We start from the raw sequence: 14,046 nt of genomic DNA, 5'->3' as shown, positions 1-14,046 counted from the left end.
CCTAGGCATATGTGAGAGCCACTCACACCTCTTCAGCTTTTGACAATATTCACCCTCTGTAGAACTGAGCTGAGCAATGAACTGGCACAAAACCTTAAGCATCACTGGCAGTATTTAAAGTTTCTTCCCTAGTCTATTTTGTTTCCCAACAAAATGGGAAAGGCAGTGTTACCAGGAGGGACTGACCATTCAGCTCAGTGTAAGGTCCCACAGCAATAGTAGCTTTATTCCACAGCAGATCTCTGTTAAAGCAGTTTTCCAGGGTAGAGAGTTAAAAATATAAAAAGGGGAAAAAAAAGTAACTTCAAAAGCAATGCAGTTTATTTCTGCAATGCCTGATGTTCATCCAGTCACACTTCAGTGCTCAGAGCCATGAAAACACTGCTTTTGAGGTGACATTTGTAGTTGCCTCATTACTCTTTTCAAAAGAGTTTTGCATCAGAGTAAGAGCTTCAAACAACAGACTCTACAGGAGTAAAATAACTTATTAACAGCACATGAAATGGAATTGCCAGGAGCTGCTGATACCAAAACAAGCAGGACAAGTGTGCCCTCAACAGCCAGCTGTGACAGGAGCAGCAGGCTGGACACCCAGAGCTGAAAGCTGTGAAGATGGGTGCTGAGCCCTTCCCTCCTCCCTGCAGGTACTTTTCAGACACTGGCTGTCCATTCTCCATTGCAATAAGAAGGATCTGGAAGCACACCTACCTTCGTGTTCTTTTTCAGTTGTTCCAACTTTCTTTATCTTTTTGGGTGATTTCATGAAGAGAGGGAAGATGGTTCTCAGCCCAAGGATGTCCACAAACTTGTGACAGTTGTCTGTGCCCTCTGGTCCAATCATGGCATGGTCCAGCACCTTCAGGGCACTGCTGCGGGAAATCTTCTTCTCTCTGTGAAAAGAGGCAAATTAAATTGTACAGAGACATGAGGAGCTTTGGAGCACCCTGCTTTAAAGAGACAAGGAAAGGAACACGACAAGGACAAGATGAAGAGTCTGAACACAAGCTCTAAGCAAGATTTCTCTTCTAGGAGCCAAAACATTGTATCAACAGTAACTCTTTTCAAAACTGTGGCTGAGAATGTTGTCTTGGTTATTACTTTTTTAATGTCTTTTATTTCTTTTTATTTTCTATTTTTATTTCATTTTATGTATTTTATTATCATGGTTTTATTTTCTTATTTCTTGGCTACTGAAGAAGATATTTTTCTCACTCCTTTACAAACAGTGACACAAAACAGAAGGGGAGGCTGGGTTGGATACAAAAGGCAAATACTATCTCCAAAAAGATCAGGATTTCAATCTAATAACAGTTTAATTTAATAAAGGAGTAAGTTTGGTGAGCACAGCTGGGTCAGTTTCAATGAAATCCCATCACCAGGAGCCACACAATGGAAGGAGGCTGACAGACTCTGGGCTGTTCTGCTTTAATGCCAGTTCAGAATGCTGATGGTGGAAACTCACACCAGTAACACAGGGATGCCCAAAAAAGGACCTCCAGCTGCCCTGTACCTCACAAACCAAACCAGAGGAATTTATAATCCATCCAGGGGAGAACTGAAAGTGAACTGAAAAACTGCTCAATAATACAGCCCATACCAAGTGAGTATCAGTAGGAGCTAACATGAGCTTGGTGAACATAAGCCACCAGTGTCCCCAAAGGCCAGCCTAGGAGGACATTCCCTCCAGGACAGGACAGTCACAAGGCTCACCACCTTTCACCCCAAGCACATGCCAATCTCCTGAGCCACCAGGACCCCATGTCCATCAGCAAGGGCTCCTCAAAGCTTCCAGAGAGCTGTGGAAAACAACTTCTCTGCAGAGACCCGACTTCATGAGCCCCCTAACAACAGGCAAACTAAAACACCTATATCTGAACACATCAGCCTGAAAGAAACTGACCCTGCCCAGTGCAGCCCCAGCACTTCTGACCCCGTGGTGGGAGGGCAGAGTGTGGAGCTGGACCCTGAGTTCCCCCAGCAATCAAGGGCTGTGCAGGAGGGTGGTTTGGCACCCCCTCATCCCCACTACAGAGAGCTAAAAATAAAGTACTCCTTAGGCCAGATGACACCAGAAATGTTTTCAGGGGAAGTAATTGCATATTGATCAGCATTTAGGAAGGCTGTGCAGGGCTGAGCTCTGGAATATTCATTGGGTTTAAGTTCAGGCTTTTAGAGATCAATAGCTGCTTGCCTGGACTGTCTGGAGTTGATTTTATTTGAAATATTTATTCTGCCAGAGGGCAAGCAGTTTATCTTAGTCTCATCTGTGCTCATTGAAGGAACTTTTAGCTGAACACTAATTCACAGGCAAGCAAACATGAGAATCACCATATATAGAGGGGCCTCGGTGCTCATGGAAACTCTGAATTACAACTTTATTCACTGACCATTGTTTTCCTCCTTTTAACACCTTTACATCTGAGACAATTCTTTTGATACATTTTTTTTAAAGAGGTGCTGACATTATTTGTACTTTACACATTAGCAGAACACAGCCTTTAACTTTCCAAATACCAGTAAAAGCAGAACACTAGATTTCCTGGGAAAGTATGCATAAAATGGTTCCATTTAATTAACCAGAAGATTTAGTAAAGAGACAGCTTATGTTTCCAGGAGCCATTAGGAACAGCAGGACAAGAAAACATAAAAATATTTTAATAATCATAAAAAAATCTAGCCTGAAATAGCTACAGAAAAGCTTTGGGGAGCCATAGGGAGTTGCCTGGTTTCACCTTGTTTTCTGTACAGGAGACAAAAGCTTTTATTGAGGGTCAAGAAAAGTCCCAGCATAGCTGCAGGACAGAACATTTTGTGGCCCAAGTGCTGCAGGTCCCCATGAGCTCCCTGGGCTCTATTTGTCTCTGTGCATACACATGCTCCTCAGTTCATAGCTGAGAAAGCCACACATCATTTTCCCTGAGCAACAGAGAATGTCCCTGACACATCCCCCGGGAGTGACACGGCTGCATCTCCTCAAACCCCACACAGCTCTACAGCCAAAGCAATAACTGCCTGTCAGTGCACCAGGAGCTGACAGGACAAGCCTGTTTTCCTCTCTTTTGGCTAAACTGCAGTTAGGTTTCTAAGGCAAGACTGAGGGAATGAGCACTAAGTACTTTCTGAACTAAAAAGAAAATTTAATTTAATTCTAAGGGACATTTCTAAACTTTCTGCTGGTGGCTGCTGCCTTGATAAACCACCTTGTTTTTGATAAAGATGTGCATACAATAAACAAGCTTCCCTTGGTGCAAAGATGTAAATTAAATAATTATATATAGCCTTGCTCTCATTCTACTTCCGAATTTCCTCCTTCACTCCTGCTGGCACCAACTTCATCCCTCTTTACCTTCTCTTCTCCCAGACCCTCTGCTCACCTCCCATGCACCTGCTTGGTGAAGCCCCAATTCCTTAAGGGCCAGCTGAAGTCCCAGACCACAGCACAAGTCCAGGACATGCACATAAAGCATATCAGCCACACTGGGCTCATTTTCAGGCATTATCACTGACCCCTCATAAACCAGGAGAAGTTCAAATGATACAACATTGCCTTTTGCTGTTGGCTACACATTTTAAGACTCAGTACAACAGAAACCATGCTGTTCTCATGACTATCTGTAGGAATATCATGAGCACATTAAATGCTCATTGAAAGCTGCTGCAGCTCTCTGCAGGTGTGTGTGCACAACCATCAATAATGGAACGACTTGGCTGGATGGATCGGGCAGCACCAGACACAGAATGCTGTGTTCCCTACGACAGTAATGGAGATTCAAGCCTGATATCTTTATTCTCACACAGCTTATCTATCTCACATCGTGTCAATACACTTTCAACTTTGCCTATTTGTCCTTTCATCTGCACAGGCTGTGGTACAGTGATTAACCACCTCCAAAGTAAAACCAAAAAATAACAGATCTCTGCCCCCGGCCTTCAGAGGACACCAACAGGAGAGAAAAATACTCTGCCTTGTTTGTGGGCAAGGTGGTCAATCACAACTGAAAGGCATGTCTGCTCTCTGCTGTTTATCATGAGGGTATCAAGAAGATACAGATGTACAGCTTCAGATTGTACAGATGTACAACTATCCACATTCACTCCCTATTTACAACAATAGATTGTGGTCACCTAAGTTGCTCTGTCCAAGAAAAACTGAGCAACTGTGAGAGCTTCTAAGCACTACAACTAGATTAGAAGAGTTTAAAAAATATAAAATAATCAGCTGTCAGTACAGTACATACCTGTGGACAGTAGTGACAGAAGCTTCTAGAACAAATTCTGTGAATTGTTAGTTTTTTTCCACTGTCACTTTACCAATTCCACCCAAACTGTAGAATCCACAGATTGAAGCCTTGGAAACTCTGTCTATCAGACTTTGTCCCTCCCAACCCCTTTGCAACTACTATGGGGGGCAAAATGCTGCCAAGGAGAAATTTTCCTCTTGTCATAATTTTCCAGCTGGAGTCCTGTGCAGAGAGTGGTAAACAGTAGAGTCAAAAATGGGTAAAAAGCTCTTAAAAATCCAAATACTGAATCCCACCCACATGGCACAAGAACTCCAACTAATTAGTTCTGCAAGGCTGGTTTAGCAGCTTAGGACTCCAGGCAGAGGGAGGCCTCCCTCCCGTTCTTAGTTTTGGAGCTTTTCCTTAATTAGCCTCAAGAAAACCCAGTGTTCCTATTTGAATAATCCATGTTGGGTTATTTATTCAGTTCCCTGCTGCCACACATTCCCCAGCCCTGAGCTGCAGGAGCTCAGCATTCCTGGCTGGTGTTTGCTAACTCACCAGCACACAGCCTGGCACTCTGGGGACAGCCAGACAGAGCCTGCTGTGCCCTCCTGCAGCTCTGGGGAGCCAGACAGCCCAGCAGACACAACTCGGTGCCAGGCCAGCAAGGAAATGTGGAGAGAGAGCAGAGAAGCCCCAGAGGTTCAGGGTGTGACAAAGCACAGCACAAGAAATGCAAACTTATGCCCCATTCACAAAAGTAATTTTTGTATCAGCATCCACAAAAATTCAGCAGCTCAGAGGCTACACAATACAGTGGAGCCTGAGCTGGGGAACAAAAGGAAAAATGTTTTCCCTGGAGACATCCAAAGGTCCTCTCCTGCCCTCACAGAGGTTGTTTAAATCCTCAGAGGGTTTACTTGACCTACAGCATTCTCTGTGGCAGACACCCAGATGAAAGATCTGCAACTTTCCAGCAGCCACTGTGGTAACCTCAGTTCTTAGGAAATAAAAACAAAGAGTGGAGATTCCATGTCTGAGAAAATCCAACTTACTTACCTGCTGGAAAAAAAACAGAAAGAAAAGACAGACAAATATCCTAACACAAAAGTTTTAAAACAAAACCACAAATATCTAGCTGGAATATGTATTGGCACATCAAAAGCAGGAAGGAAATCACAAGGCTAATGAGGTACCTGAGCATCAGGTTCATCAGCTGCAGACCCTCACCCTTCAGGAAGCGATCACGGTTGGAGCTGAGCATTAGGCAGGAGCAAAGGGAGTCAAACAGGTTCTCCATCATTTCCTGTTCCTCTGCTGTACTTGGATTGTGTCGTTTAAACACCTGAAGGACAAAGAAAGCAAAATTACCCCCAGATGTTGGGCTGTGCTGTTGCAGAACACACATGAAGAGTTTGCACCAAGAGCTCCAGCACCTGACAGGGGTCAGCCACGGACAGGTCACTGCTGCATCCTCTGCAGCTGCTGCCCCTTTGCTGCCCTCACTGTGCACCCACAAATGTGCAACAGCCTGGTGCAGGATTTAAAGGATAATACACAAGGGGAAGGGCAAATTCACGCTCAAGTATGTGAATAACCTGATTACCAGAGATTCCTACACAATTCATTCCTGAGGGTGCTGCAGGCAGCACTGCCTGAAGAAACAGAGGTGAGCTAGCAACACACTGCCTTCAGCCAGCTCAAATATGGGCAGCCCTGTGCTTGGAGTGCAGCATGCTGAGGATGGACCAATTCCTGCCTACCTCCAACTCTCCATGAAACTACAGTGTAATAATTTAACTTCCATGCACCTCAGCATTAACATCTTTAGAAAAGGGATTCATTTATCTCACTGACCATGGATGACACACCACATGAAAGGCATTTGGGGACCATGCCTCGCCAAATATGAAGCACTGCTAGGACAGCACCCCAGATATTTTCCACTCTTCCCACCCAGCCCAGCAGTCTCCTGATGGAAGAGAAGGCATGTGGGAATTACTCACAGATAACTGCTGAAGCAGCACATCGATCCCATCCAGCTCCCCAAGCAATTCTCTGTTGTCTAGACGGAGGTGGGGGGAAGGGGGAAAAGAGAGAGAAAAATGAAGCTAAGTGTCAGATTTTACAGCCATCTAACACTGATACATCAGCAAACAAAATCAATACAGCTTGACAGAGCACAAAAGCTGCAGAGAAAGAGAGGGTGGAGATGAGGGAGCACATGGGGGAGAGTTAAGGCAGCAAAGGAGAGCTGGAGGCAGAAAAGGGTTGCTGTGATCTGAGAGAAGCCTGGATTCTGCCCTCACTGACAGAGATATGGCAGGCATGGCTCACCATCATTATTCTGGAGCAGAATCGCCAGCACCTCACTGCAGTACAGCTTGTTGGCATCAAAAGGCATCTTAGCCTGTGGGGGAAGAACAAGAGACCCATCAGGGCACGGCCCTCAGCATCTCATTGATTTGAAGAACACATTAATCAAATCACCAAATGTATGAGCAGCACATAAAATAAAACACATCTGCAGTAATTCTGCAGTTTTCCTCAGTGACAGAACAGTAACAATTCTGATTCAGGGGTGATAGGAGGTACATGTGGGTTCATGCACACATGTAGAAGGTCCAATGTGATTCTTCACATGGTCCTACATCAGTAGGTTGGGCCAAGTTGGCTCAAAACCCCTAAGAACAGTCTCCATTTGTTTGCCACACAGAATCTCTTTCCTGTGATATATTTTCCACAATGTAAAGTGGGTGCATGGCACTCATCTCTGTTCTGGAAGTCAGTGCCTGTCAGCAAAACCAGAATTTCAGAACATACATCCCAATAACATCATATAGTAACTGCCAGAGTTTCCTGTGAGGATCAGAGTGCCACAGTCAGAAGAACATGAGATGGGTTTTGTCTGCACAATCACATAACTTCCATTTCAGATATTCCCTCCATCTTCAAATATGCTAAAAAAGTCATAATGAAATGAAAATGCTGAATTTGAACCCCCCAAAAAATCCCTAGAGTAGATTCTGAACTGGATCCAATGTTTTTGCACGCTGCCAAAGCTGCTTCATCTACAGAAACAGACTGAACATTAACCAATTAGATAATAATGCAACCTGTTTTACTGAGAGATTCATAAAATAAAACAAATTTAAAAATCATCAGTTACCAGCTATTTATACTCCACTGTTCAAGAAGGGAAAAAGCAGAAGTCCTAGGCTTAAAACATAGCAAAAATTAAAAACTCACCCAGTTCTTTCCCCAAACACACAACTCCCTGCAGCATGGTGGACAGTCCTGCCTGTGCAGGGCTGCTGGGCCAATCATCCACCCTTCTGCCATGGAACAAAGCATGGTGTGCAAGCACTAGGCAACACATGGAAACATGTAAAGCAGGAAGATCCCAAACACCACCAAGTATTGACTTTAAATCTTTTCATTCCACTTTTAAAGCTTTTCATTCCAAAAGATCCCCAACCACTGTGCAGAGGATGGCATTTACAGCAGCCAGGTGACACCTCCAGACCATGAGGGAGAGGGGAAGGTGCTCAGTGCTGTACAGCCCTGCCAGCTTCTGCCATGGGGTGACCAACTGCTGCCCTGCAAATCCTGGGAAACAACATTCTGATCTCCTAAGACTGCACACATCATCAAACCCTGCTTGTGTTTGCAGAAGTGAGCTATGGGCTCTCCACCTGAGCTTTCTGATGCAGCTCTGACAGTCACAATACAATTATAAGACCTGAAATGCTGTCAGGAAACAGAAAGTCATGCTCTGTGCTGTGTGCCAGATGTCCTCATCACTGCTCAGACAGAACCCTGATCTTAAAACTTATCTCAGAGACATTCCACAGCAGCTCTACCCAGCTGCTGAGATCCTGGGTTAATCCCAAACACATCTGTCAGGGAGAGAGATTCAAGACCAAGCACTGCCAAGAGCCAAAGCACCTGGAGAGGGGTTTGTTAGCTACCCACAACCCTGTACAGGCAAGATCCTACATCCCAAATCCAGGGATAACACAGCCAAGGAACACATCAGACACACCCTACGTAAGCTTGGAATGCCATTGAGCATTCATGTTCTGTGGCACCAAGCAGAGGAATCCTAGCTGGGATTATTTTGCTTTCCCAAGTTTTTCAGTCTTTCAGCTGCCACAGCAATTCCAAGGCAGGCAGCAGTACCTACCTGCCAAGACTAAAATTAACTTCACTTTTTATTTTTAAGCAAAGAACATAATTATCTTACTACCTGTAGTGAGAAATTACAGATTACTTCTGCTAACAAGGATGTGAAGTGCACAGAGGGGTACCTGCACTTACACAGCTAATGGAGAATTTCTGCAACTCAGAGGCTTTCTAATCATGCACACATTTAAGCATGGAAGTGCTAATGCCTTACTGACAGGTTAGAGAACAGCCAGAATTTCTTTGCTATATTTCCTTTACTATTTCTATGAGAGAGCTGAACTATCCATTCTTTTTCTACAGCATTTTCCAGTGAATGTTTAGGCATTTTTTCACACAGAGTTAAAGTGTGTAACTCGCTGTCAAAGGATGCAGAGTATGAAAAGCAGCTTTTAATTTAAAAGGCAATTAGCTGAGTTCAAAGCAAAAGCCACTCCCAGCAGGAATTAAACACAGACATCACTTAAAACTCAGAAATTGTTAGAAATGTGGGAAGCAAAGGCCAGAAAACAGTTAACATTAGTGTCCCCTCTCACTGGTCAGCTTTCATAGTCCTACAGATCTCACACATGGAAATTCAACATATATGAATCATATGAAAAGATAAAAGAGACAATTTCTACTGCAAGACATTTATAAAGACAAAACCTAAGTGTGTCTCTTTAAACTAAAACTGCTGAGGACATTGACCCTGAACCATGACTTTTTGTCCTTAACTGGGCTTCTACAACACACACAAGCACAACTGGCTTTTCTTAACCTAGTTTTTGTGCTAACTGGTCTGTAGAAGTGAGAAACCAGCTCACCTTCAGCCTCTTGAGCAGCCACTGCATGAGGCCCTGCTGTGCAGCCTCCGTGCACATCTCCGGCCTGAACTCTGCCATGTTCTCCACGATTCCTGGCAAGAAAGACACAGAAAACAGATGGTTCTCCCCAGCAAAATTTACAAATCTCATGTTTCCAGTCTCTCTCGTTTTTACAGTCCTGGGAGATTACAATCTCAAAGGAGTGCAAGGAGTGGGGTGATGGCGTGACTGCCAACAGTGGGACCACCCTGCAATGGTTCTGTGCTGTGCAAAGATCAGGCAGCAGAGGGCCACTTATGTCCTTCCATGAATTGCAAATGTTTTTCTACCTGAAAGTTAAATATATTGTTAAAACAGAAACAAAGTATAGCTCACAGATATGTTCATAATAAATACATGGACAGTGGAGCACTTTCCTGGAGGTTTTTAAAAGCTGTGTAGATGTGGCACTTTGGGACATGGTTTAGTGGTGGCCTTGGCTGTGCTGGGTTAAGAGCTGGACTCAGTGATCTTAGAGAGCTTTACCAACCCAAACAGTTCTGTGATTTCCTCTGGTGCAGTGCAGTGATCCATGTATCTGTACTTCCCAACACAGCTGGTTTGGGAAGAGACACCTTTCATGCAGCCATGGGACAAAAGACAAACTCTAGCTCCAGGGACGAGTGATTCCCAGCTGTGCTTGAAGAAAAGCTGTACCAGATCCTGTACTGCAGTGCTGGCAGTCCAAGAGAAAAAGAGGAGGGGGGAAAGGAAGGGGTAACTCACACCCCTTGGTACAAACCACAGAAAGAAGCATTGGGCTGTGCAGCAGCCACTTACCCAGGGTGTTGTGGACACCATCAGCCTCTTCCTTCACACTTTCATCCAGGCGCTCTAAATTCTGCACCAACAAGGCCACGACCTGGCCCTCCACCTAAATCCCCAGGGTCATGGAAAAGATAAAGAGATAAGAAACAAGAATGAAGAGAAGAAGACAAAGGAAAGACCCTGCCAGACATGACCAGAAGACAAGAACAACCCTGCTGTAAAATCTCAGAGGAAGCAAAGGAATCATCATGTAAATCTGTCACTATGTGTTCCCTAATTAATGAAACAACTTCTGTGTTTCAGATTAAACAGAAAACCATCACGAGGGAAACATGCACCTTGTCACAGTCTTATTTCCTGAACCAGCCTGATTAATAATCCCTCAGAATTCTGAAGCATGAGGCTCACAAACCAATGTGGATAGGAGAACTGTCAGCTCTGCAAGCAGCTGGTCACAGCTGGTCACTGCTGCCTGCCTACATTGCTGCTGGACCTTCCACCTAACAGGTACAAAAAGCTGATAGAACAATGCTCACACACAGATCCAAACCCAAGAGTTGAACTGTCACCAGCTGAAGTCCTGCAGGTAAATCCTCTCAAGATGAATGCACCAAGTTGACTTCCATGAGTTAAGGAAAACTAGAGAGGCGGGGGGAGTCCCTGAATCACAGAGCTCCCACCTCAAATAAGTCTTTAAAACTGGAATTGGAAAGAGTTCCAGCTTGACTCTGGCAAACTTTCCATTGTGGATGTGAGCTTGGAACAGTTAAACAAAATAACATTACCAATTCAAACAGTCTTAAGCAGCTTTGGGCCCAGCAAATATGTGGACAAAACACATATATGGGCTGCTGCAGAAAACAATGCAACAATCTTCAGATAGCCTCCAACCTTTTACCTACTTTCTTTAAAAAAAAAAAAAGTAATCTAAAAAGCAGATATCTAAACATTTCTCCCAAGATAGGCCTGACCTGTTTCTTTCAAGCAGGACAATGAAACCTCTAAACATGGCTATTATCAGTGAGCTGGTGACAATGAAAACAGAAAGAACTTCACTTGATTTACTACCTCTCCACATATTTTATAGAAAACATCTTCTCTAGCAGCTCCTCTCTCCCATTTCCTTCACCCAGCAATCTCCCCAGGGAGGCAGAGTAATTAACAACAGCCCAGAGGCCAGCTGGAGGAACTGGGCTCTGGGCACTGTCATTAACCTCTGGAAGGTAACATTCTAGTGACTGGACAAGGATTGTAGGAGAAAACAGAGCAGCCAAACAAAGCAAACAAAAGAAAAACTGTAATTTCCTGTCTTCCAAATTCAACACAATAGTTACAGAAGCAGACACAGACACAGCCATAGCAATGCTCAAAGGCAGCAATTCACCAGCTCCAAGGTAGGACAGAGCTGTAAAACTCATGTTTGGCTGGGCATCACCTCTCTGGGGGGTTTGTATTCCCCTTCTGCAGCTGGGGAGCAGGAGGCATCCACCAGAAACAGCAGGAAAAGGGGAAATCCACCCCCAGAGAGGCCGAGAGGCACTCAGAGGGCTAAGTGTGCAAGGAACACTTAACACCAACCAATGCATCTGCCACCCACTTAAGTCATTTTCGGGGTTGGTTAACTCTCTGTGCCAAAAGGGATCCTTACCTCTGTACCCTCCTCCACCCTTAAAGTTTATTTGCTCTGCTACATGAAAACTTTCAAGTTTTTACTTCTTGTTAAAAAAAAAATCCCACCGTCACCAACAGATACTGCAGTTCAAGCCCAGATTTTTAGGCTTGAAACAAGAGTTACTGGGCAGAAGACAACCAGTCTCCTGTGCAAGAGGTGAGACTGAAAGATCACAGGGGCATCACTGTCCTTTGGGTAACAAACTTCAGTTCTCCATTAGTGAACCCAGGTCACTTTTTCACAGGAGAGATGGGAAATGCAAACAAAGCTCCTGTTTTCAATGGGGCACTATCCAAGCCACAAATATTATTACTTCATTCTCCTTCCCTGCACCAAAAAATCCCCTAGCCTACACAAGTTTTGCAATATGACAGTGCTCCTTCCAAAAAAGAAGTGGTGCAACAATGTGCAAATGGTGCAACCACCCACTCTCCAAACTCTGGCATTTCATCAAAAACAGCCATCATGGTCTCAGGTTCAGAACAGGCTTCTCCTGGCTATCTCCATCACAATGCTGGCAGCAAAGACACCCAGACACAGCTGCCAACTGCAGGATGGGTCAGTGCTCATTGCTGGGCTGAGGCAGATGTTGAGGCACTGAAATAATCTGGGGTTTCCTACTTACAAGAGCATCTATGAGGACTTCAGCTCCTTCTTCACTCTCATGGAGAGTATCAATATCAGTCAGCTCTTGCAGCAAGTCAACCACAGCTATGGAAACATGTACTGGGTGTTAAGGACAACCAACAGGGAGGCAAATGCATTTAGTATCAATAGCAGATGGCTCTTAGGCCAATGTGTTCATGACATGACCCCAAAGCAACTGGCAATACATTACCAGGGAGGTGATAAAATGCATTACAATCACAGCAGCAGGGCACAGGGTACCAGACACTAGAGCACACAGACTACTGCAGCAGACCTTCCCCAGAAGTGCTAAACTTAGGGAATCTGAACAATTAGGAATGATAAATACAAATGTGATTCTGTGCTTACTGTATCAGGCAATTTACTGTTTCTTCATAGTAGTTACTTATTTTTTTCAAACATGCTGGAGTTGGTCTAAGGAGGCACCATCTTGCATTGTCAAGACTGAACACATGCAAAGAGAAATGAGTTAAAATAATGTGATTTGGGTATTCTGCTCTCAGTGATAGCCCTGCTAACCTGATACACACACACCCCTAACGAGGGCAGCGCCAGCAGCAGGAGCATCACCCCCCTCTGCCCAGCCCAATTAGGGCAGCACACTCCTCAAACCACAGCCCTCACAGGAACAGCAGAGCTTCTGCCAGCCCAATTTTCACTCATTAACTCTGGGCTGCATAACACACAGCTCCCCTGCCTGCTGCACAGCTCCCTTGTACGACAAGACGTATTCCAGCTCATTAGACCCACTTCCCTATTCTCTCAGACACACTGATCAATCCTGCCTGCGTCCCAAGGGCAGAGCAGGAGACGTGGTTGTCTCAATGTCCTAAATAACCACTCTGTGATGGATCTCTCTCAAGTGCCCAGGCTGACAAAGCTGCTCCCAGGTCTCCTATTTGTGCATTTGTTCAGAAACACAAGCAGCAACAGGAAAAGTATTTTCATCTGTATTTTCTTAGTGAGGTTCAGCCGTGTGCTGGGGCTGCCTGGAGAGGTAAACTCTGCAAGAGAGAGCCTGGACCTTCTGCTGGACAAGCTGCAGGAGAGTCACCAGCATGTCACTTCAGGCAAGTGTCACCTCAGCAGAGTGTCACTCCAGTGACAAAGGCTAATCACACACTACAGTGCACCAGCAAGAGTAAAACCAGCAAGTCAACAGAAGGAATTCTTATCTTCTGCTTGGCGCTCATGGAGCAACTTGCAGAATATTTTGTTCAGCTTTGGGCTCTCCCACTAAAAGAGAGGCTTTGACATACTGTGCTTGGGAGAGCAGAGGACCACTGAGGTGGTCTGGGGGTTAATACAGGATGGATGAGGACAAATTGAGGGAATGGGGTTTCATCAGCTCGTGGGAGGGAAAGCTCAGGGAGGAATCAGTTGAAGATTTCTGCTGTCTCCTGAGTGCTACAAAGATAACTGAACCAAGTTCTTTTGAGAGTGCACAGCAAAGAATTCAGCAGAGTTCATCATGCAGGGCATTCCTGTCTGGGAAGTTTCTGCTGGGGCTTGCAGTGAGAGTATCAGCTGTCCCATAAAATTTAGGAGATAGTAAAGTAAAGCCTCGCTTGAAGCTTTCATGTCTTTCATTAATAAAATCTTGTTGGTGATCATCTTTCATTCACATGTTTTGTGTAAAACTGTATGAATCATTCAGCAGATTATTTGCTCCCCCTGGACATTGTTTTTGTCTCCTTGCATT

The 14,046-nt window shown here is 44.7% G+C and overlaps 1 protein-coding gene across 1 annotated transcript in view; it reads right to left on the bottom strand.

Annotated features, from left to right (window-relative positions):
* Positions 1-14,046, bottom strand: part of CTNNBL1 (catenin beta like 1) — a 47,346-nt gene that overhangs the window by 20,323 nt on the left and 12,977 nt on the right. Inside the window, exons 5-11 of the mRNA XM_077187311.1 lie at positions 12,322-12,419; positions 10,037-10,130; positions 9,218-9,309; positions 6,564-6,636; positions 6,233-6,291; positions 5,423-5,571; positions 709-890 (exon numbers count right to left, since the gene is read on the bottom strand). Of these exons, the coding sequence (XP_077043426.1) occupies positions 709-890; positions 5,423-5,571; positions 6,233-6,291; positions 6,564-6,636; positions 9,218-9,309; positions 10,037-10,130; positions 12,322-12,419 (747 nt within the window). The remainder of the gene's footprint in view (positions 1-708; positions 891-5,422; positions 5,572-6,232; positions 6,292-6,563; positions 6,637-9,217; positions 9,310-10,036; positions 10,131-12,321; positions 12,420-14,046) is intronic.

Source organism: Agelaius phoeniceus, chromosome 17 (assembly GCF_051311805.1).
Source record: "Agelaius phoeniceus isolate bAgePho1 chromosome 17, bAgePho1.hap1, whole genome shotgun sequence".
In the NCBI taxonomy this organism is placed as follows: Eukaryota; Metazoa; Chordata; class Aves; order Passeriformes; family Icteridae; genus Agelaius; species Agelaius phoeniceus.
This window is presented reverse-complemented; position numbering and strand designations above follow the sequence as displayed.